At 38.0% G+C, this 26,300-nt stretch overlaps 2 protein-coding genes across 7 annotated transcripts in view; one reads left to right on the top strand and one right to left on the bottom strand.

Annotated features, from left to right (window-relative positions):
- Positions 1-26,300, bottom strand: part of ralgps2 (Ral GEF with PH domain and SH3 binding motif 2) — a 162,531-nt gene that overhangs the window by 10,710 nt on the left and 125,521 nt on the right. For 5 of the 6 annotated variants that reach the window (XM_042334806.1, XM_042334808.1, XM_007902966.2 and 2 more), the window contains exons 10-15: positions 8,620-8,757; positions 8,441-8,531; positions 7,333-7,400; positions 4,829-4,970; positions 3,780-3,931; positions 2,112-2,166 (exon numbers count right to left, since the gene is read on the bottom strand). In XM_042334806.1, the coding sequence (XP_042190740.1) occupies positions 2,112-2,166; positions 3,780-3,931; positions 4,829-4,970; positions 7,333-7,400; positions 8,441-8,531; positions 8,620-8,757 (646 nt within the window). The remainder of the gene's footprint in view (positions 1-2,111; positions 2,167-3,779; positions 3,932-4,828; positions 4,971-7,332; positions 7,401-8,440; positions 8,532-8,619; positions 8,758-26,300) is intronic. The other variant, XM_007902967.2, reaches the window with a different exon arrangement.
- angptl1a (angiopoietin-like 1a) overlaps positions 16,872-26,300 on the top strand; it is a 28,906-nt gene continuing 19,477 nt past the window's right edge. Inside the window, exon 1 of the mRNA XM_007902965.2 lies at positions 16,872-17,233. Coding sequence (XP_007901156.1) covers positions 17,111-17,233 — 123 coding nt within the window. The 5' untranslated portion in view covers positions 16,872-17,110. The remainder of the gene's footprint in view (positions 17,234-26,300) is intronic.

Raw genomic sequence — 26,300 nt, 5'->3', positions numbered from 1 at the left:
TGCAACCACAGCTATTTTGTAACAACTTAATCCCAAGAATTTCTATTCTGGAAGGTTTGAGAGAAACTCAAAAAGAACATCTCTTTATCAAAAATGTTGCGATAGCTTCCTGCCCAATCTTTGGTCCCAGTAAGTGCCATATAAAAAAATCTTACTCAGTGGGAGAAATGGAAAATGCAGTTAAGTTTTGACGTTGATGGTAAGGAATGCTGTTGCTAGTTGCACAGTTAAAAATAATCTCTTGCATTTGATATAGCACCTTTTATGTCGGGAGGATGTCTCAGAGCCCTTTACAGGGTATACTCTAAAAAGCAATGACTATGCTATCCAACAGCAACAACAAGCTGCATAATAACAACAACAACAATAAGCTTACATAGTACCCTTCATGCAGGGTAGTGTCTTGGAGTGCTTAACAGTGCCAGAGTTTGACACTGAGCTAGGGAGAGGGAAAGTGATGTGATGATAGGCATAACCACAACAAATTGCACTTATATAATGGATGTCCTCCTGACATGAAAGGCGCTATACAAATGTAATTTGTCGTTGTTCCAAAGCGCTGAAAGGCACAGTTGAAGAGAAAGGAGGAGGCAAGTCAGAGAATTTCAGGCAGAGAGTTCCCAGAATTTCAGGATGCAGAGGCACCTCTGCTGATGGAGAGAGGAGGGCACGAAGGATCTGCAGAAGGCCGGAGCCCACTGAGCAAAAGGGGCAGATAGAAAAATCAAATGTAAGCAACTCAGAGAGGTAAGGAGGTGTCAGGGCGTGAACTGATTTTTAAGTAAGTGAGAGGATCTTAAAATTGATCCATTCTGTAATAAGGAGCAGTGGACCTTGGCAAGGCCCAGGGCGATGGGGTGACCATTAGCATAGATGAAGTGATTAGGGGTGGTCAAGCAGGATTTGAATCAGTGACGTAGATTAGGGATGAGAGGCAATCGAGGAAGATGGTATGACCTTGTCAAAAACAGCAGAGAGGTCCGGGAGGACAAGGAGGCAGACGGAGCTCTGGACACGGCAGAAGACTTCATTTGTGATTTTCGCAGCTGTCTCAGTGTGTAAGCAGGTCAGAAACTGGACTTGAGGGGCTCGAGTGGAGAGTGGAGGGAGATATGTGAGCGAAACTGGCTGGCAACAACACGTTCCAGGAATTTAGAGATGAAGGGCAAGTTTGACTTTAGCTGGTAGTTTGCAAAACTAGAAGGAACAAGGCGTGTTTTTTTTGACAATGGGAGTGATGACAACATGTCTTGAGAGTGAGCGGGACAGTTACGGAGGAGAGGAACAGGTTAACAATGTTGGCCAGTAGAAGCAGAGCAATTGGGTAGTCAGCAGCTGGGTGGGGTGTGCATCAAGGCAGCAGATGGTGGGCTTCATATTGATGATGATGATTGAGAAGGAGAAGGGAGAAATAGGAGCAAGGAAGTGTAGGGTAGGGGCATTGGTAGAAGCAGTGGTGGAAAATGTGGGAAAAATAGAAGGGAAGCTGGGGACAGAGTGGAAGGTAGAGGGAGCAGCAGGTCAGAGTAGCCAAGCATAGGAGGCAGGCAGGAACGTGAGGCTGGAACAGATCACAGAGGTAGGAAAGGGTGAGGGCATGTTGGGATTTATGGATGAAAGTGAGTATTTTGAAATCGATCTCCTGGGAGACAGTGAAGCCCAGCAAGGAAAAGAGTGATGGGCAAGCAAAGTTTAGTGCAAGTAAGGACGTGAGAGGCCGAATTTTGGATGAGCTGGAGCTCAGAAAAATTGCTGAAACTGATGTGTTCGGCTGCAACTAAACTAAATCCAGAGTGTAAACTGGCAAACGATTCAACCTTTGCCCTGCATAAGAAGCAGAGGTGTACAACACAACCTAAAATCGTGACATGAACCATAAATTGATGATACATTCAGTAAACTTGATGTTAATTCAGTTCACACGATAATTATATAACAGAAAAAGAGGAGAATCATTTTCCACTGCTAGAACACTGCCTTGAGCATAAGCCTATGTCAGGGAAGTAATTTGCCTTTATAGCCAATTTCTGCGCATAAAATAATCCAGAGGCAGATGGTTACTGCTGGGTTATTAGAAAAAAAGATACCTTCATTTCCATTAAGATTCTTACCTTTCAAATGCTGGCCACGAGACCTCTTCACTAAGTTCTGAACCCTCGCTGCTGCCTGAAACAAGAAATTACATTGGATTGTTACAATCTTGGGTCTTTTCTATCAATAGTAAATTATTACCATTTAAAACTTACATTTTTACTTTTTCTTGCAGTGAAACTTCACACTAATAATGTAACAAGAACAAATCTATACCTGAAAGATATGACAACCGCACTTTATAAAACACTTCAACACTTTCTTCTAAGTTGAAGGCACTGAAGTCAGATTGTTATTATGAACTGGCTGAGTGAGTTAACATACTTTCATCTCTTTGGATTCATTTTAGTGGATTCAACTTAAACTAATGCAATGGAATTTTTCTGTGCTCATTGATGGTCCATAATAAAACTGGTTGTAGACTTTAATAAAACTTTCAATATGGAGCAGAGTCTTGGATGCAACAGCAATGTGACTATCATTCCTTTGAGGCATTTAGAGTATTTGCCATTTTTGCCTATAACTGAACAATATCTTACAAATGTGGCCTTGCAGTCAATTACAGTCAGATGCACTTCAATAATGTGATTCGTCTTTCTAACACGTTTCATAGTGACAGAATAATTTCAGTGAATGATTGATAATCACACCCAACAGCCTTTACTAGTTTTATTAGTGAATTCAATTAATTAAAACTGAATTCAAATATTAAAACATACAATTTATAAATAAATTGGAAATCAATAATGTAGTGACTGTCATTTGTAGGTGAAGACTGGTTATTTGTACTATCATTGTTATTTAATCTATCCCACCAATTCCTATGCCTTCTTGGCTAAAGCATAAAAAACTTTCCATGTGCATTCGACTAAACAGTTCCCAGTATCCTACCAACTACGTTTTTTTTTAATTAGCACATTTTGAATTTGTAGTCTGTTTTTACCTTGATCACTGAACAGTTGAGAATATTAAGCTACAGTCAAAACACACTGAAAATATGAGTCTTTCAAGGCCCTCAGAAAGATGGATCCGTTTCATTCTGAACTAGATTACAGTTGTGAGGCATTGCTGCTTTAAAAACAGTTTTTAAAGAAGTAAAATTGCCTAGCACTTTGTGCAAAAATACTAATCAAATTGGTAGTTTGGAAATCTTCATTATTTTAAATGTTCTGTTTTGTGTTTAACAAAATTACTCAGTCAGCTACAGAAAAACCTCTAAACGATCTAAACGGCTGGTCTAAAATAAAATCACTGCAGCAAACAGTTTGGATCAATAAGTAATGGCTGTGTAGATTTTGACTCATAGAGGTGAAAATTAGCCAGATGTGCACAAAAGGAATTAATCATATTATATTGCAAATTAATTTTAAAAATGAGTATAACCTGATATTAATAACTGCAAGCTAATATTTGAATTCAGTCTTCATCACTTTTCAATTATTCCTAATTAACTGGTTTGTATGACGGAAAAATGTTACAAAACTTTTTTTTTAGTGATTCTTGGCAGAACTTGAAAAGTGCTCAACTTGAAAGCCATCATCAGTTACATAAGATTATGGATCTGGTCATCTCCAAGTAATCAACATGTTTATTGAACTGGACTATGGTTTTCAGGTTTGATTTTACCTCAAAACAAGGCAACCTTTCTTGATGTGAAAAGCTAGAGGTTTGTCTTCAGATTCACGTACCTAATGATATTCCACTGGAGATGGTGGAGCTTTCTGCCTGGACTCGTGAGGGGGCGTAGTTTTCCATTACACTGTCATCCAGCAGGTGCCGAGGTCTTCCATTGGGAAACGTTGCACTTTTAAATTCTACAGTATTCATTTTGTGTATAAAACTGTGGAATAAATATAAACTAAACTCTCATTTCCTATATGTGTCTTAAAAATTAACGCAAAGGAAAAAATTAATTTAAAAATATTATGAATTTCCTTCTATTTAATATTATCTTAGAACAGTAAAGCACCATTTATTTGCATACTATCAATCTATATGCCCATTTGTCCACAATGGCCTCTGAATTGGAAGTTGCACATAGGGCCTGCGAGATACTTGCAATAATACAGCTGTGCTCATGTGAGAGGTTGTGTGCAAGGTTTCTAAGGACATTTTGATCCTGGCTATGTGTTATTACCAACCTCCTGCCTATGCATGCAAATCCAGGGCCTGCAAAATACCAGCAGAAATTATACAGTTTTCAAAAAGATAAAAATGTTTAACAAAAGGAATTAATTTTCGTTTATTTTTAGGAAATTTAAAAATCTGACAAATACTGATTTTTGTCAATTAAAATTGCAAACAGGCACGTCTAATTATACAGGTTGGGTTTTAAAATTATGGGTGGCAGAATTTGTGATAGACACATTGCTCTTTAAGAAATAAAATGTTAGATACACTCAGGGAATGAGAGTGAGACTCAAAAGAACGAAAAATAAGGGAGAGAAAAAGACAGCAAAAGAGAAACAAAGTCATAAAAAGTGAGTTGGACCAGAGTGGAACAACAATGTCAGTATAATTCAGATGGAATTTTTTTTAGTTAGCACAATAGCCAATTTGTACTTTTTTATAATGCCCAATTATCTGCATTGTTTGCTTATCTAAAGGGGGGACAATCCTAATTGTTTTGAATAGTCTCTACTCCACAAGTAAATCAGGCATTTCTTCAGGAATCTGGATGCATTTTTTAGGTCATGCATGCTTTAACATGATTTAGAGCTGATGTTAAATTACTGACTTGTATCCCAGACTGTGAGACTTCCTGTGTCCATGTGTTAACAGGTGTCTGGAGGAAGGTGGAGTTGGTGGTACTTGCATCAAGGCTGCCTCAGCTGCCATGATTTTCCGACTGCTCTGTGGGGATGCTGATGCATCAGGACCTGTTTATGAAAAATCCAAGTCAAGCAAGCTCCTATTATGCGATCACTGCAATCTTATTCTCAGACCTTTTCCATTTTAAACCAAGTTGTAACACAAAATTTTAAAAATCCCATCCCGCATGAATGGCTGCAGAGATGATTGTATAATCATTCAAATGGCATTACCACATGTATGTAAAACTCAATAGATAAGAGACACAGTCTCACACTAAAAGGGCCAGAGTTTTAAATTCAGAGTTATTAGAAATACATCAGTACAATTTTTACAAAATTGAAAACTTTGGGGCAATTTGTTTTTCATAGAATATATATTTCAGAATCTTGTAATTATTGCCATAGTGGTATAACATACAATAAATCTTCTCCTTAGTTGTATGTTTTAGTACAATAATGTTGTACACTTCAGGATCAAGACATTTTATTGGTGGTAGCTGGAGGCAAGTACTGTACTACTAGAGCTGGAAACGCCAATATTGCATAAGATAGAGCACTGCTCTTCTTCGACCTGGAGCATAAAGTGTGCTCCCTGCACACACACAACCTTACTTCCTGGGAAGGAATGTGGCATTTGTGAAAAGAGAAGTTACCATTAAGTCCTCCAGAAACGGGGCCAGATCGTTTAGGACTTGAACTGAGGCAGAGGCTAAGTAACTTCTAATCAGTCTAGTATATGTTCACATGCGTTTTATTCAGATGTTTGCTTTATGGCAAGTCATATAGCTCTACAGTTGCGGAATGCAGTTAGAGCTCTTTTTAATAGCTGCAAATCATTTCACAAATGCGCTGTAAGGGGCAGGGGGATAGTGTACGAGAGATGAAAGAAAGACTATGAGGCACAGGAATGGCATGAGGGTTACTATTTTTGCTAGCTGTGGGGATCCAATGTGTAATGAGGCTTATTATTGGAGACACACACTGAACTATTTCCAAGTGAGCGAAACACCTCATTTTTACACTCCAGTACACATACAGTTCCCACAACACTTTTCTTAATATACAGTATAACCAAATGAAAGGAATCCCTCATTTCGTTTGGTGAAAAATCCGGACATGATTAAATGGATATTACAATAGTTGCAACAAAACAATATTCTTCAATATCATCTCTTGAGGATTTTCCCTACTCTACTGTTGTAAACTTTTTCTACATCAACTATTTTCTCATCAGATTACCAATTTAGTGTTCAATTGTAACCAGTTGTAACAATGTGGATTTATGAAGGATCCCACCTTGATGACACTCCCTGAACCCATTGAACTTGGGAACCTTACAGCTGGCAGAGAAGCCACTCTGAACATTCCTGTCTGGGTTCAAGGCCAGATCTCAGAGGTGAAAGGGCAATATTCTAATTGTCCACAATATCCCTGTCTCCTTTTTCTCCCATTCTTGGCCATTAAAACTAAACACATGGGTAATAATAATAATAATAATAATATAATAATCCTTGCATTTGATATAGCGCTTTTCACGTCGGGAGGACGTCCCAAAGCGCTTCACAGAACACACTGTAAAGTGAATTGACTGTAAATTTGTGGGCGAACGCGGCAGCCAATTGCACACAGCAATGTCCCACCAACAGGGACACTTTTATTATTGTTTATTATATTATATTATATATATATTATATATATTGTTTATATATTTTATTATTGTTTTTGGTTTTTTGGAGGGATTATTATCCTCCTTGTCCCCCGAGTCCTCCACTCTACCCTCGGCAGCCATGCTTTAAGACGCTACGCACCGAGGCTCTGGAACTCCCTTCTTCACTCCTTTTGCCTCGCCCACTCCCTCTCTTCCTATTTTCAGGTCTCGGCCGAAGACCTTTCTTTTCGACTGCGCCTTTGGTCACCTTCCTCCCCCTCCCCCTGGCTCAGCCCCGGGATCCGTTACTGTGAAGCGCTCTGAGACGCCGTCGGACGTGGAGTGCGCTATATAAATCCAAGTTGTTGTTTATTGTAAACCTTTGTACTTCATAGTGGTTCTTCTTTATTCAGAATGCATAGAAATTAATCCAATCCACAGCAGAGATAGGCATTCCCTATGTCCTAGCATATCTCACAACTTGCTATTTTAAAAACACATTCATTTTTGGTGGTGCAAAATCCTTTTCTTGGTTTACAAAATTGAAACTTGCTGAACTAGAAAAACATGAGGCACTACTGCCACACATTTTCTGAGCAACCAGCAACTATGAATTGTAGAATGCAACATTTACAAACTGGATTTGTTACGTTAACTACATTTGACAAGCTGCAAATATTAGACAGTACAGAATGGCAAATTGTGAACCGCAAGCTGGCAAAGTCTGAAAATGCAGAGAATCAACTATGCTTTTATTAACGACAATAAAAATTCACATACCTGCCAGGTCTTCCCTCGAGGCAGTGGACTGTGGTGTGCTGGTGCCTGGCTCAATTTTTAATGAGAGTCTGCAGAATAAGGGTATATTGAGTGAAGTAGGAGTGGTTGTTGAAGTAAAAAAATTGAACAATCAAAATCAAGTTTGAAATATACAATCCACTCATAATTTAATGTATTCTGTCTGACAGCAGAACCTGGTATCACAGCTGCAAAAAGAACTTTACTGACACTTTAAGGCTAATTTCTTCACTTGTTGGAACAGCAAAATATTTACTATTGGCAATGCTGTCAGAATTTCCATTAACTTTTAGGTTCTTGATTTTCCACTTATCATGATGAAGAAAGTTAGTTAAGTAAAGATCTGCCAGTTGGACTTCATGTGTTAAAGCAGTTGACTTCTACCAATGCACAGTTACTGTGGATTACCAAATGTGAGATAGTCTATTTCATTTAAAGTATTGCTTTTAATTGATTTTAAAAAAATGCTTGAAGTTCTGCCTGCCAAGGACATTACGTTTACCATTTATTGGTAGTGATATCAGAAACATGCAAAACATGGTTAACACTATAGAATTTTAAAACAGTGATATGAAATCACTTCTAACTTTTACCAGGAAACAAGTATTTCCCTCCAGGAAAATGTATGACTAACTGCCCGGGCTTGAACAAAATTAGTCAATGAGAACACAATGTGCACAGGTTGACGTGGCAAAGGAAAATACCTAGAAAACAAATTGAGCACTCACTGAAAATGTAGCCAGGTTATACTGCTAAGAAACCTCAAACCATATGTGACCACTTTTGATGTGAGTTATGTGTTATTTGTATTCACAAAATTACCTCACACAGGAAGAACCGAGCAGACTGCAAGGAATTCCCTGGATGCAAGTCACTCCAAGGCAAAATTAAAAATCTTGTGTGCATTCATCAGTGGACAAGCAATGGGACTTTCCAGATGCAATTTAAGTGGGAGTCGGATTATATATGGAAAACAATTCTGATAATTTTTAAAAAATAAAACATAACGCCAGAAATGGTTCATGCTCGCAGCATCAGAATTGTAGGAGGAATTTGTTAGGAAGAAAACATCACAGCAATAAAAACTTACTTGTAATTGTCATCTTCTACAAACTTCTGAAGTTCTTCAATATACCTCACTGAGTTCAGATATTTCTGGACGTGTGGTAGCAAAGGGATATCTAAAGGAAATCAATGAAGGAAAAATGAAAGTGTTCTCTGAATTTGGAATAGAAGCCTATGACTGGAGGCAGGTACTAAGTAACTCACCATATTCACAAGATTGCTGAAGATCTGAAATTATTCTTAATATATTGTTTATTAGGTTTGTTCTTTGTTCACTCTCAATGATACTGTGTGTTGACGGGTACGCTGAGTCAATGTATGTCAAATCAGACAGATAAATTCCTGGAAAACAAAATCGAGGGGAAAAAAAGCATTACCAAAACTGAAGTATTTAACCCTAAAAAAAACTCCCCCTCAAGGTTAAAGGGAATGAATCACAAATCAAAGACAACATCAGATTAGAACAAAGATTTATCAAAATAAAAATTGCCCCATTCATGTAATGTTTAAAGATTTTCAACATAATCCTTTGGAGTGTGAAGGAAATAGAAAGTTTCACTTCGAACTGAAATTGATAAAAAATCCTTTTCTAAGGAGAAATCTTTGGGGAACAAGTAAAGACTATCTTTATTAGTGTCCTGGGGTCCATTTTCAGTCACTGACTTACACCACAGGTAGGCAAACGGCTCAACCTTTTAGTTCACACAACAACAATAAATTGCATTTATATAGCATGTTTCATATCGGGAGCCAGTTCCAAGGTACTGAATTGTCAAGGGTTTGCATTCAAACTGGGGGGGGGCATGAATGAAGGTGAGTAAGATCTTGAGATAGACCGTGATGGAAGCAAGGAAAGGGGAAAGGCAAAGGGACTCCATGGCAGAGTTCCAGAGAGTATTGGCAGAAAAGCTAAAAGCTGGACTGCTGTTGCTGAAGCAGGCGGGGAGGGGGGGTGCCAAGAGGAAGGAGAAGGCAGGTTTGGGTAAGGCTTTAAAAAAGTCACAGAGGTAGGGTGGGGCAAGACCATGGAGGGATTTAAAAGTGAGGATGAGGACCTTGAATTCAATCCTCTGGAGCCAGTGAAGCCAGGTAGGATGGGATGATAGGTTTGTGGAGCCTAATGTAGGAGAGGGCACGAGCTGCAGAGATCTGAATGGTCTGTACCTTATAGAGGGAAGTGTTAGGAGTCTGGCAAGCAGAGAGTTGCAACAGGGTCTCGGCGGCTCGAGGGGAGAGGCAATGGCATTGGCAAGCGACATTGCGGAGGTGGAGGAAAACTGAATGAGTCAGGATATGGATGTGGAGTTTAAAGGACAGTTGAGAGTCAACAAGAGTTTCTGTACTAGCTCCATGAGGGAGAGTGTGCATTGATGCAGATTGATGCTGTCAGTGCCTGAGGTGAGGAGGAGCTGACGGGAGCCAAGCAGAGAGTCTCTGTCGTGTCGACATTCAACTGGAGAAAGTTAGCTTTCATGCAGACTTGATGTCAGACAGGCAGTTGGTCGGAACAGCAGCTGTCCCAGAATGGGGGGTGAAGGAGGAGAAATGGTGTCATGTAGATGCATGTGGAAGTTAACCCCATGTCTGCGAATAACATCGCTGAGCGGAAGCATGTAGATATTAAAGAGGAGAGGACCGAGGATAGAACGCTTGGGAACACTGCACGTCAGTCATTGTGGGGGCATGAGAAACCGATGAGACATACTAGAACAGACAAGAATGAAACCAGGAAAGGGCTGAACCATGAAGGTGGAACTGAGAGGAAAGGAAGAAGGATACAATTGTCGACAACTAATTGCTATTGGCAAAACCAGAATGTAAAAGTGGTCTAATAAGAAGCATTTCATATGAAATAAAGTTCTTTGAACAAGAAATCTTATAATTCCCAGTTTGTTAGAGATTTGGTCCTGGCGTGGTATAGGAAAGTCTCTGGTCGGTTTCTCTTTCTCAACTTATCGCAAACCCACCCAAAAAATTCTACTGTATTTAATATTCTGCTTGTATACTAGTTATAACAAATCTAGAATGAATCCCAAACTACCTAAATGTAAAAGTCAACCTCAGCAATGAATCCTATACATTGATTCCTTTGTTTTTCTCCAGTCAAATACATTTTAAGTTAATACAGAAAGTGTGAAATAGTTCAAATTATCACAGCTATTTCTTATAGCTTCTCCACTTTTTTCATCGTTACGGCAGAAGATTTTCATCATGGCGATCAAATAATCTGGCCAATTTGATAGAAAAATACATTGCTGAAAGTTTTGCTCATTTTATCAATCACAAATGTTTTCAATCCTGACACACTAGGGAAGTGCACTTAGAAAACTGTGTCCGATTACTAAAAAATTACCCACTCCCTTTATTAGGGAGGCAGTATGTTGTCATGTCGGGTACCTGGAGGTCCATTTGCCAGGAGACGGAACATTCCTGTTTACATCCCATCACATAAGATAGATTTACATGAACGTTGTGATTGAGAAAGGAAGTTTCTATCAACACATACTGCACACCATAAATGAATCTGTGTAGACAAAACTCAGAATTGATGCCTCATGTGTCATATATACTGCTGGAAAGAAAATAGAAAAGCTATTAGGAGTGGAAAATAGTATTTATATTTCCCGCTCCAAAACTCCATTCTCCAGTGGCTGCAAGTTCTGTACTTATTTAACTTTAATAGTGCTTTAATAGGGCTCTACTTACTGACCCTGAGCACTGGTAAATTTTTTAATGTGCTAAATATTTCTAGTAAAACTTTAAAGTGTGCATATCTTTGTTGGAGACCAAAGTGATTTGCACCATCTGCATTTAGTGGTGCAAATCACTTTCTTGGCGAACTACATTCTAAAGGTTGTTTCAGGCGCTCTTCAGAGATGAATCACAATGCAGAATAAAGAGAACATCAATGAGCCCGAGCTATAATTGATACTTTATATGGAAAGCCAAAAAAGACGGATTTGAAAATAATGAAAATGATTAAAGACAGTTTAAGCAGTTTGATAGAATGGTGATGCAGTACACTGAAACTAAAACATGCTGTGTCACATAGTAACCCACAGTATCTCCTACATTCAGCGATACCTTCTGTGAAAGCATCATGCCCAGGCTCAGTCGAGCCTCCTAATGGTTCACCATACAGTAGCAATGGTGCTAACATTGTGCATAGGTCATTATTACCACCAAGAGATGCAAGAACTGATGTGTCTATGGCAGAGGATGGTACCAGAGGAAAACTGGGGAGAAAATGTATAAATGACACAAAACGTTAACTATGATAAGAGAAACAGCATACAAAACTTACAAGAACTTTTCTTCATAATAGTGGATATATTTCCACTCAAATTTAAATTAATTTGTTCAATGTATGTAGATATTAAATTATTAAAAGCAGAGGCAAACAACATTTTGAAAACCAAGAAAAAATAAGCATATTACTAACTCGAATAATTGAACTGGTATTGAAAAGTCATTTTGGAATAGTTTTAAGCAAAAATGATTCCAGGCAATGGGAGAACTGCCAGTTCTACTTGTTTCTGAAACTATTAAATATGCCTGTTTGTACAGCCGAGAAATTATCATTTCCCACATAATAATTTTCTAATATAGTTTCCTATCTGCCAGAGTGTAGTTCCACATCGTTACTATCAAATAAACTTTTCACTTTAACAACTAATAACAGGGCTCGACTTTACAAGTGTTAAGCTGCATGTATATAAAATAAATTGTGATGGTTAGAAGCCAATTATGACTACTGTACTGAAGAATAAATACCCAGTTCATCGGTTTGAACAAATTCAAACATATTACCTTCAAGCATCTGTAATTTAATTATTCAATGTCTCTGATAACCTGCATTATTTTTTAATTTTGTCATTTTAATGAAACAAAGACTGACAACAAATTTTGTTCATCTAAGCCACCCATTACATACTTTATCTAGCCTTGCAAGGCTTGTAGAAGAAATAATAATGTAGCACAAATTATACTTTTTAAAAATAACAATGTTCTTCCTATTTACTGAATTGATCAAGTTAATCTTGATAGGTTTCTTCTGGTGGGAAGAGAGAAAATTAGAAAATACTAGATGCCTGCAGCAAGATCAACAAAACCGAATCATCTTAGGGAAGCTTCTCAGACTCTAAGCCTTTTTGCATTGAACTCAGACACAGGATCACCATTCAGATAAATGTGCATTCTGATGAGACATTAGGTGCCATCCAATGATACTGGGAGGTGGAGGATCAGTACATCTACACAAAACCCTTCAGTAAAGTTATTTTTAAAAGAAAACATATTACTTCAGTGCACGTTTACAGCCTTTGGGTGGCATACTTTCATTTAAAAAGAGAACAACATCCTTCCAAATGGCACTTGCTGTAGGATTTACAGTTTTGAATGAATTAAGCAAAATTAAAAACATGACTGACAGTAAGTCAATAACTTAATAACAGCACTTGACAAAGCAGATGTACTTTGCTGCCAATCTTTCTATGTTTCTTCTGACATGTTGGGTTTGTGTTGGGTGCACACCTAGTAACCTTTTGATAAAGCAACATTAAAATAATAGAGATTCAGCTGACAAAGGCACTTTAACCCATTTCATCCTGTGAGAATACCCATCCTACAGTCTTACCAACTACAGCATCAACGTTTCTCAAGTCCAGCGACCTGGTCTCTACTGTTCTTCTTGGTTGCCTATTCCAGTCATTTAATGTGCTATGAATTCAAGTTTATTTTGCTCCCCAGCTATATAAAAACAGTCAATTAACCAATTTTACAAGATATTGCTAATTGATAGATCTATGTGGAGTCCTGTAGCTCAGTGGTTAGAGCACTCGCCTCGCTAACGAGAGACTTGGGTTTGATTCCCGACAGGGCGAAACGTTGGGCAAGTTTCCTTACTCCACACGCCTCTGTTCACTTAGTAGTAAGTAGAGACCAGTTGTTAGTAGATTGGTGGAGCGCTTTTCCAGGGGTAATAATTCCTTCAAAAATAATAATAATAATTGACTGTTACGTTTCGCCCACAAAATATAGTCAATTCACTTTAAAGTACATTCTGTGAAGCTCTTTGAGACGTTTCTAAGACCTGATAATAATAGTAATAATCCTTGCATTTGATATAGTGCCTTATCACGTCTTCTAGACGTCTCAAAAGTACTTCCCAGAATATACTGTAAAGTGAATTGATTGTATATTTCTGGGCGAAACGCAGCAGCCAATTGCGCACAGCAGTGTCGCACAAACAGTTGTGGATTGAAGTAAACAATTTTATTGTTTTCTTGAGGGATTATTATCAGGCCGGGAATCGAACCCAGGTCTCTTGCTTGTGAGGCAAGTGATCTAACCACTGAGCTACAGGACTCCACATAATTGCAATTGGGGGGTGGGGGGGTGGGGGGGGGGGGTATGGAAGAATGCACAAGGCTATATATAAAGCACTACATCAAATGCAAGGATTATTATTATTATTTATTATTATTATGCAGGTATTCAATTCCTAAAATGCAACACTATACACAGAATAATGTATGCGTGCATATATATATATATATATGAAATAATATTTAAGCCAATTGCTGTGCACCTCTGATTGGTTTCAGCCTCTCTGCTCCCACCCTTTGGAACTCCATCCCACAATCCCTTCGCCTTGTTCCCTCCCTTGTCTCCTTCAAGACCCTCCTTTTTGTCCGTGCCTTCAGCCGCCCTCCTGCCTCTCTGCCCTCCTTCATCCCAACCCTGCCCACTCACACTCAGGTCCCGATCTAAAACTGTTCAGCTCCTTGGGACATACTCCCGATGTGAAAGGCGCTTTACAAATGTAATTTTGTGGTTGTTGTCATTTGCTCAAAGCAGACATATAAAACTACAACAGGTCATTTACCAAGGTAACGGATTAAAGAGAAAAATGTAAATCATATTCTGCCACAATCAACTTCTAATTTCCACCAATTATGGACAATTTTGTTATGATGAGTTATACTCATTTGGAAGTAAGACTAACAGTTAAATAGAGGCTTATTTTTCGTTCCACAGAAAAAGGAAACTCATTATAACAACCAGTTTCCCCGAGATAAGTTGCAGATCTTCAGGAAAGAAATTGAAGGGTCAAAGCACTTCTCTTATATTTCTGCCAACACATTAAAGTATTACTCATTATTCCTCACTCCCTTCGCCTCGCTCCCTCCCTTCCTATTTTCAGGTCTCTGCTGAAGACCTTTCTTTTCGACTGCGCCTTTGGTCACCTTCCTCCCCCGGCTCGATCCTAGGATCCGTTACTGTGAAGCGCTCTGAGACGTCGTCCGGCGTGGAGGGTGCTATATAAATCCAAGTTGTTGTTGTTACAGTCTTGAACATTCTGTTTGGATCTATGGAAGTCCCACAAACTCTTCTGGAATCCATGAAAATGCATACTGGTAAGAGCCAAGTGAACTTGATTGCAAATTACAAGGAAAGGGATGGAACAGAAACGTTGAAAGTGCATTCTAGTTGTTGTCACTTGGAGAAACTGTAATGTAATGCAATTTTGGAATTAGACACTTTATCAAACTGTCAAAACACTGAAAGGGTATCTACAATAAACTGGGATGAACAAGCAGGTGTTTTATCCAGATTTATACAGTCAGGTTTAAAAGCATACTTGTAGAGAAAAGAGAAGCTGTTGCAACTTATATTGTTCACCTCAGAAGACGTCAGTTTCAACATGATTACTAAGCAATGAAATATGCAACTGATTTCATTGATATTTAATCACAATTGAATTCAACAAATTTTATTTTGTGAACTAGTCCTGGCTCAAAAGTTGCATTTTGAAGACTAAATCCCCAGAGAAGTTCCCAATGACAGCTTGTAAACAGAAATCAGCTACTGACAGGAGAAAGTCACTGATGAAGTTGGGTTAAAACCTAACAAACTGTCAAATGTTTCAACCATTTTTGAAAGAGCCCAGTGTCTGATGAGAAACTAATTTGTGAACCTAATTTAAGATCAGAACTATTTTTAAAAGAGAATTAATTAGTGTTCAGAAACTGAAATGCACCATTAACATGGGGAAAAAAATCCCTGATTCCAATGGAGGAAGGAACAACTATAAATAAAATAGTACCCAGTGAAACAGTTTCATGCATTGACCTACGCATGGGCACCTCTTGAATGCACAAACTCTTAAGACTACGTTTACACTGTCAGAGGTTGGAAGAAATCCGAAATCGGTGTGGACACCCAGCAATGAAAAATCAGCCAATTTGCTATGCTGAGTTTGTGCCAAAGTAAACCAGACCCACCTCAAGGGTTGGTTTCATACCAGTGCTGATTTGAACACATTCCAGTTGAATTGGAGGCAGACTCACGACTGAAACCCTCTGTTCCACCTGCTGTTTCCCCCATACCACCCACCACAGCCATGCTATGCTGCTCAGTAGCCGTTCTGGCGGCTATTTTATTTCACAATTTGAACAGTCAAATGCTTGTGCCTTTGTAAGTGAAATAAAGATTATAACATTGAATGGTAAATAGCCAGGAGTGATTTCAAGGTGGAAATCTCAAGAGGTTAAATGACGTCGAAATGTGCGATTAAAGCTCAAGCAGTTTATAACCTGAATTTGAATCTCAGTGAAATTTTAGCTTCAAAATCACTAGGCATGTTTTTTTTTAAAAAAAAGTATGTACTGCCAACTTCAAAGGAGCAATTTTATCCTTTTGGGGGTACAGCCTCCATTTTCCCCAACCCATTATTGGCCCGCTCATGGAGAGAACAGATTTTAGTGAGATCGCTTTACAAAGGTGATAACTGATGGTGTCAAAATTGAAGGATGACAGAATGTGATAAACAGGGCACATTCATTGGATAACAGGACACATTCATTTTCGCCCACAAATATACAGTCAATTCATTTTACAGTCTATTCTGTGAAGTGCTTTAAGTTGTCTAGACGATGTGAAAAGCGCTATATTAAATGCAAGGATTATTATTATTATAATACATTAAAATTAGTCGCTAGAAAAATCATTATGTATTTATATTCATACACAATAATTGAGCTGCTTTTGCAGACACTCAACTCAATCCAGACTTGCAATGTGTACACTGAGCCAAGTACACAGGAGATTAAATACATAAATTCTCTTTCAACAGACTTTGTACACTGGACTTTATTTTTACTGCATTCAGATTTATTTGATTGAAGGTATTTTAATTTTGATGGTCCAACTACACTCACGTGCATCGCCTTTGCTTCATAGAGACCGTAAACAATAAGAGCCTTATCCCTTTTCTATCTGTTTTCACTGGGATTTGGGATTAAATCCTAGAAGGAGTGGGGAAACCTCCAGCTTGATTAGCTCTAGCTACCATGACATCATAGGTGGGCTGATCTCACAAACTTCGTGGCTGTGTTTTTAAGGAGACTTTCAGTCTGCCTCACTTTGAGATCCTGTGTCTTCCCACTGCACCACCATCTAACAGAGTTCAGCTCTGAAGCAGTAAAGGCAAGTCAGACAGTAGCATCTCCACATCCGCAGCAAACGCAAAGAATCGCATGATCTTTTTATTAACTGGAAGCAGACCTGGAGTCAAGTTTGGCAGAGTGCAGCATTGTTATTATTCCTTCTTTACTTGTTGCACTGTCTACATAGGCTGAACTTTCAGAAGACAATGCTCTTGGATCTGTAACAATATGGAACTAAGTGCTTCATGAGTTCATTTACTGCCTCAGAAATTCATGTGACATTCCCGAAAACATCAGTACAAATACTTGGAAACTTTACATCAGATTGTGGAACTTTATTGCAACACACATACAAGGCAAGGAACCAGGTTTGTATTTTGCATGAAGAATGAACTTCCCTTCTTGCTGAGTTTGTTATTTTAAGCTAAAACTAACTAGCATTTTCTTTTTCAGCTTGAAATGAAGTTGCACACATGGTGAAGTATAAAGTGGAGGCAGACTGCTATGCTGCCACCTTGCCATGTTGTCTAATGTACAGTATATTCCCTCTCTGATCAAAAGTTCCTTGATAATAGCTGACTGAAATTCAGAAACCAGATGAAGAAAATCTCACAGAAACTAGTTTTAAATCTTTTAAATCTCATCTATTTTATAAGATAGATAGTTGGTGTTTAAAAGTGACTGCAAACAGATGTCTATTACATTAATCTTGAAAATATCCTACAGGGTTGATGTGTAGAAGTATCTTATTTAAAAAGCAGGTTTGAGAAACCTTTGAATCACTGTGCTATTTCAGTTCAACCCTGTTTAATACTGCCGCACAAACTCTAGTATTTCTTTGTTGTTTCAATGTTCAAGATACTTGTGGCATTGAATCAAAGAAGGAACAAATTCCACATAAGTACATGTGGGCAATAGTATAAATGAACTGCAGAAAAGTGGCAAAAAGAATAGCTTTGCTTAAAAGGAAAATAAACTTTTCTACTGCTTGAGACGAAAACTGAGATCCCTCAGTCCAAGTTTAGATTGCTCACTGCTCTTTCGTCTGAAGCCAAACATTACAAAGTCTAATCAAATTACAGCTCAACTTGTGGCCATTGTGTGTCTCTGCACTTTAATATTAAGTGTTGAACTTTTACCTCGTTACTTTTAAATATTGAAGCAAAATTTTGATTGGTTGCTTTAGTCAAAATGTTTACATAACATGGTGTCTCCTTTCCTTGCATAGGGCATCAGTTTTATTTTGTGTCCAGTTATAGAACACAGGCAGCTATTCGTTCAAAGGTATTCTACCTACCCACCTTGCAATCTCTGACATTACTTAAGATGCACCAGAAGAATATGTATCTATATATATATAGAGAGAGAGAGAGAGAGAGAGAAGAGAGATTTTGCAAAGGACAATTTAAGCCTCCATTCTTTCTCATTCACCCAAGATGAAGGGAACAGTCTTAATCATAGGCTGTGTCAAACTCACTTGGCAATACTTGTCAGGAGTTTTTTGCAGGCAGGAGACACTTATCTAACGGAATTTTCTCCTTGGACGTGGTGCCTGCCATTTCAAAAACCATGGACAGGAAGTCCATTTCTACAATGCAAGATGAGACCTACCAGTATTTCCTTTTTCTCCCCCACTAAGGTGAGGTCAGGGAAGCAGTTGAATGATCGCCCAGGGTTAAAATCCCTGTACATGAATCAAATGCTTTGCTTCTACAGCTGCCATGCCAGAATAGTTACGCTTAATTTTTATTATTCATGTACAAATGCTGGTTTACCTTTGTCTGATCACCAGCTGGATTAATGCTTTACCTATAAGGAGGGTCTGTTGTAGATTACACATTTTGCTAAAAGTGCTGAAGTATAAACAGGCAGATTCTGATCGTAATATCCATTGAATAATGAACATGACATTAAATGATTCCTTTCGCGGAATGGCACCAGTGATCAATTCCAGAATAACAAATTTATTTTTCTTCTGGATTAAAATTGCTGGAAATAGATGTGGATACAATTTTCTGAATCAACTGTGACCAAGCAAATAATAAAATAAATTGAGAAAGTGGCTAATAAGTTGTTGAACGTATATGAGCGCACTAACTATACAGTTCTTTCATTAATCTTGTGTGCATATAGCGTGAAAGCAGTGGATCTGGTAATTGTTTTAAAATCAGATACTTGGGTTAATATTTAGATGGTGGCATGATCAAAATAAGCAAGGTTATCATAAGAGTCGAATGATGAGAAAGAATTAATATCGGGCAACAGAGGTGGAAATGTAACACTGCACGGATGTATTTACATCATGAGCATTAAGAATCCTGCAAGTAGACAAGCTAGGAGACAGAAAAAGAACGCAACAAACAGCGAAAGAGACAAGTATTCACAATTCAAATATAATTGATGCTAAACTGCCCTTCTTTTAGTCCCAGATTATGTGAAACAAAAGTAGGAATAACTGATCAATTGATCAAATATTTGGGAACTTGAAATTACTGGAGTTGCACAATTTCCTGATTTAATGCAAATTCAATGCTGTACTGATCTATGTACTAATGTCATGCTGACACCTTCAAATGGTATTTTTCTGTTGATCGAACAAATCGGTGAATTGCACAGCTAGGAAACTGAAGATTTGAATTATTTTTCAGAGCTTGTTGAATTATCTTAACAATATGTGCAGACTTCTGTGGAATAGGAGTGAAACTATGCTTATCTTGTTCATACAACACAACATTTGTATACATACGGTGTATAGTTTCAATGACAGGACCATTTTATTAAAAAGAAACAAGCAGTGCTGGATAGGTTGGTAATTTATTTTTAAAGAACACTAATTTCAGAAGCACACGTTTTCTTAAAACATATTTAACATTTAAAAATTTGTTTACTTTCCACCCATAGACTTTATGCTGATTTTAGGCTGCTGGAAATGAAATCCCATCGCATGCCTCCTCAAACAGCAGCACAAGTTCGGCAAAAGATAGGCTCAGTAACAAGTTGATACCTTTTCTGTCAATTAGCAGGTCTAATCAAACAAATTGTGTAGAAAAAATATATCCCATTTATATCTATACAAAATTATTTTTGTCTCCTCCCTTCTCTGCATTTCAGAAATCCCTAAGCCACACCTTGGCCAAATACCCTTTTCCCAAACATCTGAAATGTAATCTGATTGCCATAGCGTATGAGAATCCCTTCTGATTTTACCTCTGGGAAACAGCTACTTTTTAGCATGTTACTCTCACGGTGTTGTTAGGACTGGAATTTGCCTTGTGGATGAATCATGACGTGCCATCCTCCTATTTATCTCTTGATTTAAGGGCAAAATAAGTGAAATTTAACTAGAAGGAATGAGTATATTACACAAATATTCATTGGATGAGGTGTTAAACTGAGGTGCCGTCTGCCTATTCAGGTGAACGTTAAGGATTCAAGGGAATCCTTAACGTCCACCTGAATAGGCAGACGGCACCTCAGTTTAACACCTCATTATTCAAAAAGGGAAGAAAGTTGCTCCTGGTCCAAAGTAACAATCCCCCAAATAAAATTGATGTCTCACTTTGTGGCTGTTTGTGGGACATTGATTTGCACAAATTAGCTGCTGTGTTCACTTACACATAGTAACCACACTTTTCAGTGAAATCTGAAAGCTCTTTGAGACGTTACAACAATGTGATAAGGTGCTATATCAAATGCATGGATTATTATTATACTGCTAATCTTAACAGCACTGATCTGCCAAACTATATCACAAAAGTGTTATCGAATCCTCAATCAAATGAGCATGTACTTGGAATGTTCAAAACAGTTACATCTACAGTAATTGGTTTCAGAACTACTGTGGTAGAATCTGACCACATTGCTTATTATTTCAAGAGCAACCATTTAGAAATGCACATTTTTGGCATGCTAAAATCTCTGGGCACCATTTCAATACTGATTGCTACAATTCTTGGTTTAAAGCAATAAGGTAAACAAATGACAGAAGAATAATTATACGCCTCACATGGCCTTTAAACGTCCAGTACAGTATTTCTCTTTCAATAAACATTCTATGAGATGTTATAGACATCATACTTTTAACTGCCCTGTTGCCGGTTGGCTACTGTTTTGTGTTGCAGGAATTTAGGTGAGAATACAGCTCTATATGTTGCTCTGAAAAGCTCATAGTGAATTGGATACAATATCATGCTTCCCAGCCAGGTAAATGCCAGCAGCATTTCCGTGCTCACTAAGCAAAATTTTGGTGAACATAAAATTATATGCAACATCTTTGGCACTAAGTGATTAGAATGGGAAATCCCATCAGTGGCCAACATTGCCAAAGGCAATGTGTGTAATGCTCACTGGAATTTTAAGCTACGTACACAGTAGATAAGATATCAGTTTCAGGACCGTATGGATTTGGAGTTGAACAAATAAAGTGCTAGTCATCATAGTGCTATGCTTTTCAAGCAGTCTTCAAGTGACTGAACTTTTTAAGCAGTTTTATAGGCCAAACAAAATAAACGATTTTGGGGGAGGAGTACTCAACATCCCCAAATGATGTAAAACAACAATAACTTGCACTTATATAGCGCCTTTGATGCAGGGTAGCATCTCAGAGTGCTTAACAGTGGCGGAGCCTGACTGCGAGCCGGGGGGAGGGAGCCGTAAGCATGGACGTAAGAGGAAAGTTTTCAGGCAGGACTTGAAAAACGGGAGAAAGGGGGCAAGGCGGAGGAATTAAGGGAGAGTGTTCCAGAGTTTTGGGGCGTAGTGGCTCAAAGAGCGACCTCCAATAGTGGGGCAGAGGGTGCAAGAGACGAGCAGGAGGCTGGTGCCAGTCGAGTGGAGACACCAATTGGGGAGTGAGGAGGTTAGAGAGCTAGGGAGGTGCCAGGGAGTGAATGGATTTGAACACGAGATTGAGGTTCTTGAAGTCGATCCGTTCGGTGATGGGGCGTCAGTGAAGCCTGACCAGGACTAATGAGATGTGGGTACGGAGTTTGGTCTGGGTCAGTATGCGGGCGGCAGCGTTTTGAATGAGCTGGATCTTTTGAATTATTGGGGGTGAGGTAGAAATAGAGGTGAATGATATTGCAGAGCTGCAGAAAATTGGACCGGGCCAAATCAAAGGAGAACTGAGGGTCAAATAGAACGCCAAAGGTGAAATACATTGTTATATTAGATATCAGCCACTGCGATGAAAGTCAACCAACTGATTCAAGTCATATTTCCTTCATCCAGATGACTGGAGATTTTTCTGCTTTTATCTGAACTTAATGGAAGGCAATTATTAAGCGCTTCATTAGAACACTCTTCACTTTTTATGTGGTTGGGGTTTGCATGCCAACTTTAAACATAACCAAAATATTAAAAACGTGCTGTGCTGCTTCATCACGTGAATGCAAAAAGATGAAATGCCACCCGGTGCGGGGAAATCAAAAGGGCTGACTTCTGGGTAATCCGGTCATTGCTGATGTCACTTCCTGCATGCTGTGCACCCAGCAAGATGCAACAACAACTTGCATTGATATAGTGCCCTTCACCCAAGTATCAGAGCACTTAACAGTGGCTGGGTTTTGATGCTGAGTTGGAGAGAGAGGGGATAGGACCATAATGCATGGTCGAAGAGTATGATCTTCAGGGGTGATCTGAAGATAGGCTAGGAGGGCCGAGGCGAAGGGATTGAGGCAGACATTTCCAGAGTTTCAGGGCTTGGTGGCTGAAAGCAGGCACCGATGGAGGAGCAGAGGGAACGAGGGACTTTCCTCTAACGTTCTCACTGGAACAAAGGAAGAACACGGATTGGACTCTCCTAAGCCACTTAATGCGCTTCATTACTGAAGTCAGTACATTAGCGTAGATTGTCTTGACTAGAAATATCATGCAGTATTTCAGGAGAACACACTGCAAATCCTCAGCATTTTCTTGTGCTTAAAAATGCAACTTTACAAAACAAGATGTGATTTCTTATAATACAAATTTAAAAATAAATGTTTGCACAAATATTTTAAAGCTAAAATCAGACTTCTTAATATGGTTTCTGTATTATGAGTGTGAACACACTTCACTGGTATTTGAACTTGGAAGTAGACACAAAGAAAAATAAATAAATCTAATAAAGAGCGAGTCACACTGGACTATTCTCAGCATCTCCAAATGGTTAACTCAGGGAAAGGAATTGTCAGAGCCCTGTGTGCAAGGTGCCAAAACTGCCTTCTTGGTATGCAATATGTGCAAGGTTATGTGTGTTTATGTATGTCTGAGAGTAAGACAGAAAGGGACAGAGGAAGATTAGTAAAACTGTAATGGGGAAAGTAACCCAAAATAAAAGAAAATCTGTGAACTTTCTGGTAGATAGTCTGAACGCTAACAGAATATGTAATCAGTATTTTATCAACATCCAAAATAACTATTTTATATTTATAGATATTCATCTCCCTCTGAGAGGTTTTAAGATTATCAAACAAATAGGCCCCCCACAAAGTGATGGATTAGACATCTCTTTGAATGATTTGCTCTTCACCTTAGGAAATCCACTCTATTAATATCAATATGCTGAGTCAGGTAAACACAACACTCACACTGTTCAAAATCATAAAGTAGATTCAAAACAAAAGGATTAAACATAAAATTTATATATTTCCAGAAAAAAAGCTAAATTTATATAAAATCAAAGAATTATCATAAGGAAGACAACAATGACAAAGAAGACAACAATGACAAAACTAATGCGAAGGAGAGAGATACTGGAGTCTGAGAAGGAGGGAGAGCCATAGGTTAGAAAAGAAGAGCAGTGTATCTATAAAGCCAATCCAAGATAAGGTCATACACCTTGCAATATTTTATGAGCCTGGTGATTTAAAAGAAATAATTTTTAAACCATCTCCAAGATGGGTAGATGGAAGTCAAAGTGCAGCTGACGATCAACTTGCAAAAACACTAAGATTCCAATAGTAGCAAGTGACATATAGAATTGTGCCTTTAGTTACCTGCTTGTATTATTTTATTATTATTATTATTGTATTATTTGTATTATTTCAAACACAGGGTTTTAGGCTAATAGCAGTGACAGCAATCTTCCTAAAATTGGAAGAAAAATGTGCGACAATTTTGTGATATTGAACATTTCATTTTTCTTAACATTTAGAAACGTTTAACTTGTTTCTCATTTAATTCATTTTGATCAAAGTGAAATGCTGCCTTTGGTATTAACAGTTATAGACTGATGCTCACAAATTGGAGTCATTCCAGGCTTTGCTACAGCAGAAGCTACTACAGCAATTATGACCCATTTCTAGATTCTAAGCAGTATCATTGCCAGCTAGCCTTAGATGAAGCAATAAAAGAAACTAGCTGATTTATGCAAGCCAAAACATTTAAATGACAGTTTCCAACATAAAAAGGACAGTCTTCCCTCTCCTCCTCTCCCAGACAAACATTCTGTAATGAATTAGACAGAGCTACACTGTTCAAATGTCTTTACTTCAGCATGGGATTACACTGGGATAAAGAATAAATAAAAAACTGCATTCATTTTACTGAAAATAAATTCAGTGACTGTTTAACCCCTAAAGAACTATAACTGTTTTTATACCATAAATGTTTACATGCGAATTTCTCATTTCTAAATGTACCAGGTACATTTTATTTTCACATACTCTATTTAAATACCTTTATTTGTTTCAGTGTATCCCATTTCAGAAGCAACAGCTCTTCTTCACTAGCTTAACCCTTAAAATGCATTGATTGAGAACATTCTTAATACTCAGATATATTTTTCACAATAGATCAAAAAAGTGAGGATAATTTGTAGCATATAAAAACCAACACAGATGCTTTCTTTTGGGCTGAAGTAGATTTCAACAATTTACAAGTAAACATTTCTTCTGTAAAGAATTCTGAATTTGTTTAGAGAAATTGTGTTTGGAACAATGCTGTGAATACACTTTATCTGTGTGCAACAGTGAAGGGATTTAAACACCAGACAGGCTAGTTCCTGTTCAATGCTAAATTTAACAAACTTGGCAGTATGCACTAGTAATGTCCTTCTAACCGCAAGCTGCCAAGTTAAGCAAATATATTACTGACAAGCAGAAAATATCCCTCCCTCTCCAGACATATACGGATTTCTTCATTCTAATTCAGTGTATAGCAGGTAAGTCTAGTGTTATCAAAGTGTGTACTGGAGATGTAATTCACAACTTCCCTTAGAATTTTCATTTATTAAACAAATCTAGTCACAAATTCTCTCTCTATTTTTCCAAATACCAACTAAGCTCATGCTTTGGCTTTCATTCTAACAGATTTGGAATGTTTTCAATGTGGAGGGTAAAAAAAAACTGGAGACTGAAGGCTCATTCAAATTTAATAATGATCGGAATAAAACTGCACATCAGTGAGAATTAACTATTGTAATAATTTGTCAACTTTGTCTTCTAACTTGTGTGTTTATAGGAAAGGGCAATCTACAGGTAGATCACCAATCAGTTGATCAATTTAAGGAAATCATACTAGCAATTCCTTGCCACTATTTAAAGGCTGTATGAAGGATCTCAGCAAATATTTTAAAAGAGCCACTAAGACACGTTAAACCGCTTTGATCTATGCTGAAAAAACCCTGCAAAATACTGCAGATGCTGGAAATCTGAAACAAAAACCGAGATCGCTGGGAACACACAGCAGGTCAGACAGCATCTATGGAGAAAGGAAATTGGGGTCTATGTGGAGTTAGCTCTCACTGATGGTAATGCAACTGGCTTCAGCAGCTGTAGGTTGGTACAGCAAACAAATCAGTAAGAGTTCTTTGATCACTACCCAATGACTCTGTTGGAATACACAGATACAGAAAAGGTCCAGACTACTAATCTACCATGCATTCCATGATTGAAAAGTTTGACAATCACTGTTGTGACTTCCAAATAAATTGTGACCATTCAGACACAGGACAGGGAGAAAAAGTGATAAACAGGTTGCAGCTAATATCTAACTTTATACATAAGCAATCTATGTAGCTGAATTTGGAGCACTAGCTTTGGATCCAATCAAAAAAAGAAAAGCTTTATTATTATTAAGTTTCCAAGAATTCTAAGATTTTAAAGAGTTATTGAAATGGCAGTCATCTATTTTAGTATGAAAAATAATATTTATCAGCCAATAGCCTTCAAAAATTATAAAATTAAAACTCAAGTACAATGTTTCAGGAACTTAGAAGGAACGGTGCTTTTTATTCAACTTCACCATTAAAACCTAGCTATTTTTGAGAATGTTTTCAATTTTACTTCTTTCAGTTTTCTTTTTAAATTAACAATGATGTCACTGTCATCTTGAACTTTAGCAGGAGAAAAAGAAACTCTGGACAAGAAATATTCTACGAGGAGATGGTTTATAACTCATTTTAAGACCATCTTTCTGTCCTTTTTGGCACAGATAAGACCACCACAAGGGGAT

The sequence above is a fragment of the Callorhinchus milii genome, unplaced genomic scaffold (assembly GCF_018977255.1).
Source record: "Callorhinchus milii isolate IMCB2004 unplaced genomic scaffold, IMCB_Cmil_1.0 Scaffold5, whole genome shotgun sequence".
In the NCBI taxonomy this organism is placed as follows: domain Eukaryota; kingdom Metazoa; phylum Chordata; class Chondrichthyes; order Chimaeriformes; family Callorhinchidae; genus Callorhinchus; species Callorhinchus milii.
This window is presented reverse-complemented; position numbering and strand designations above follow the sequence as displayed.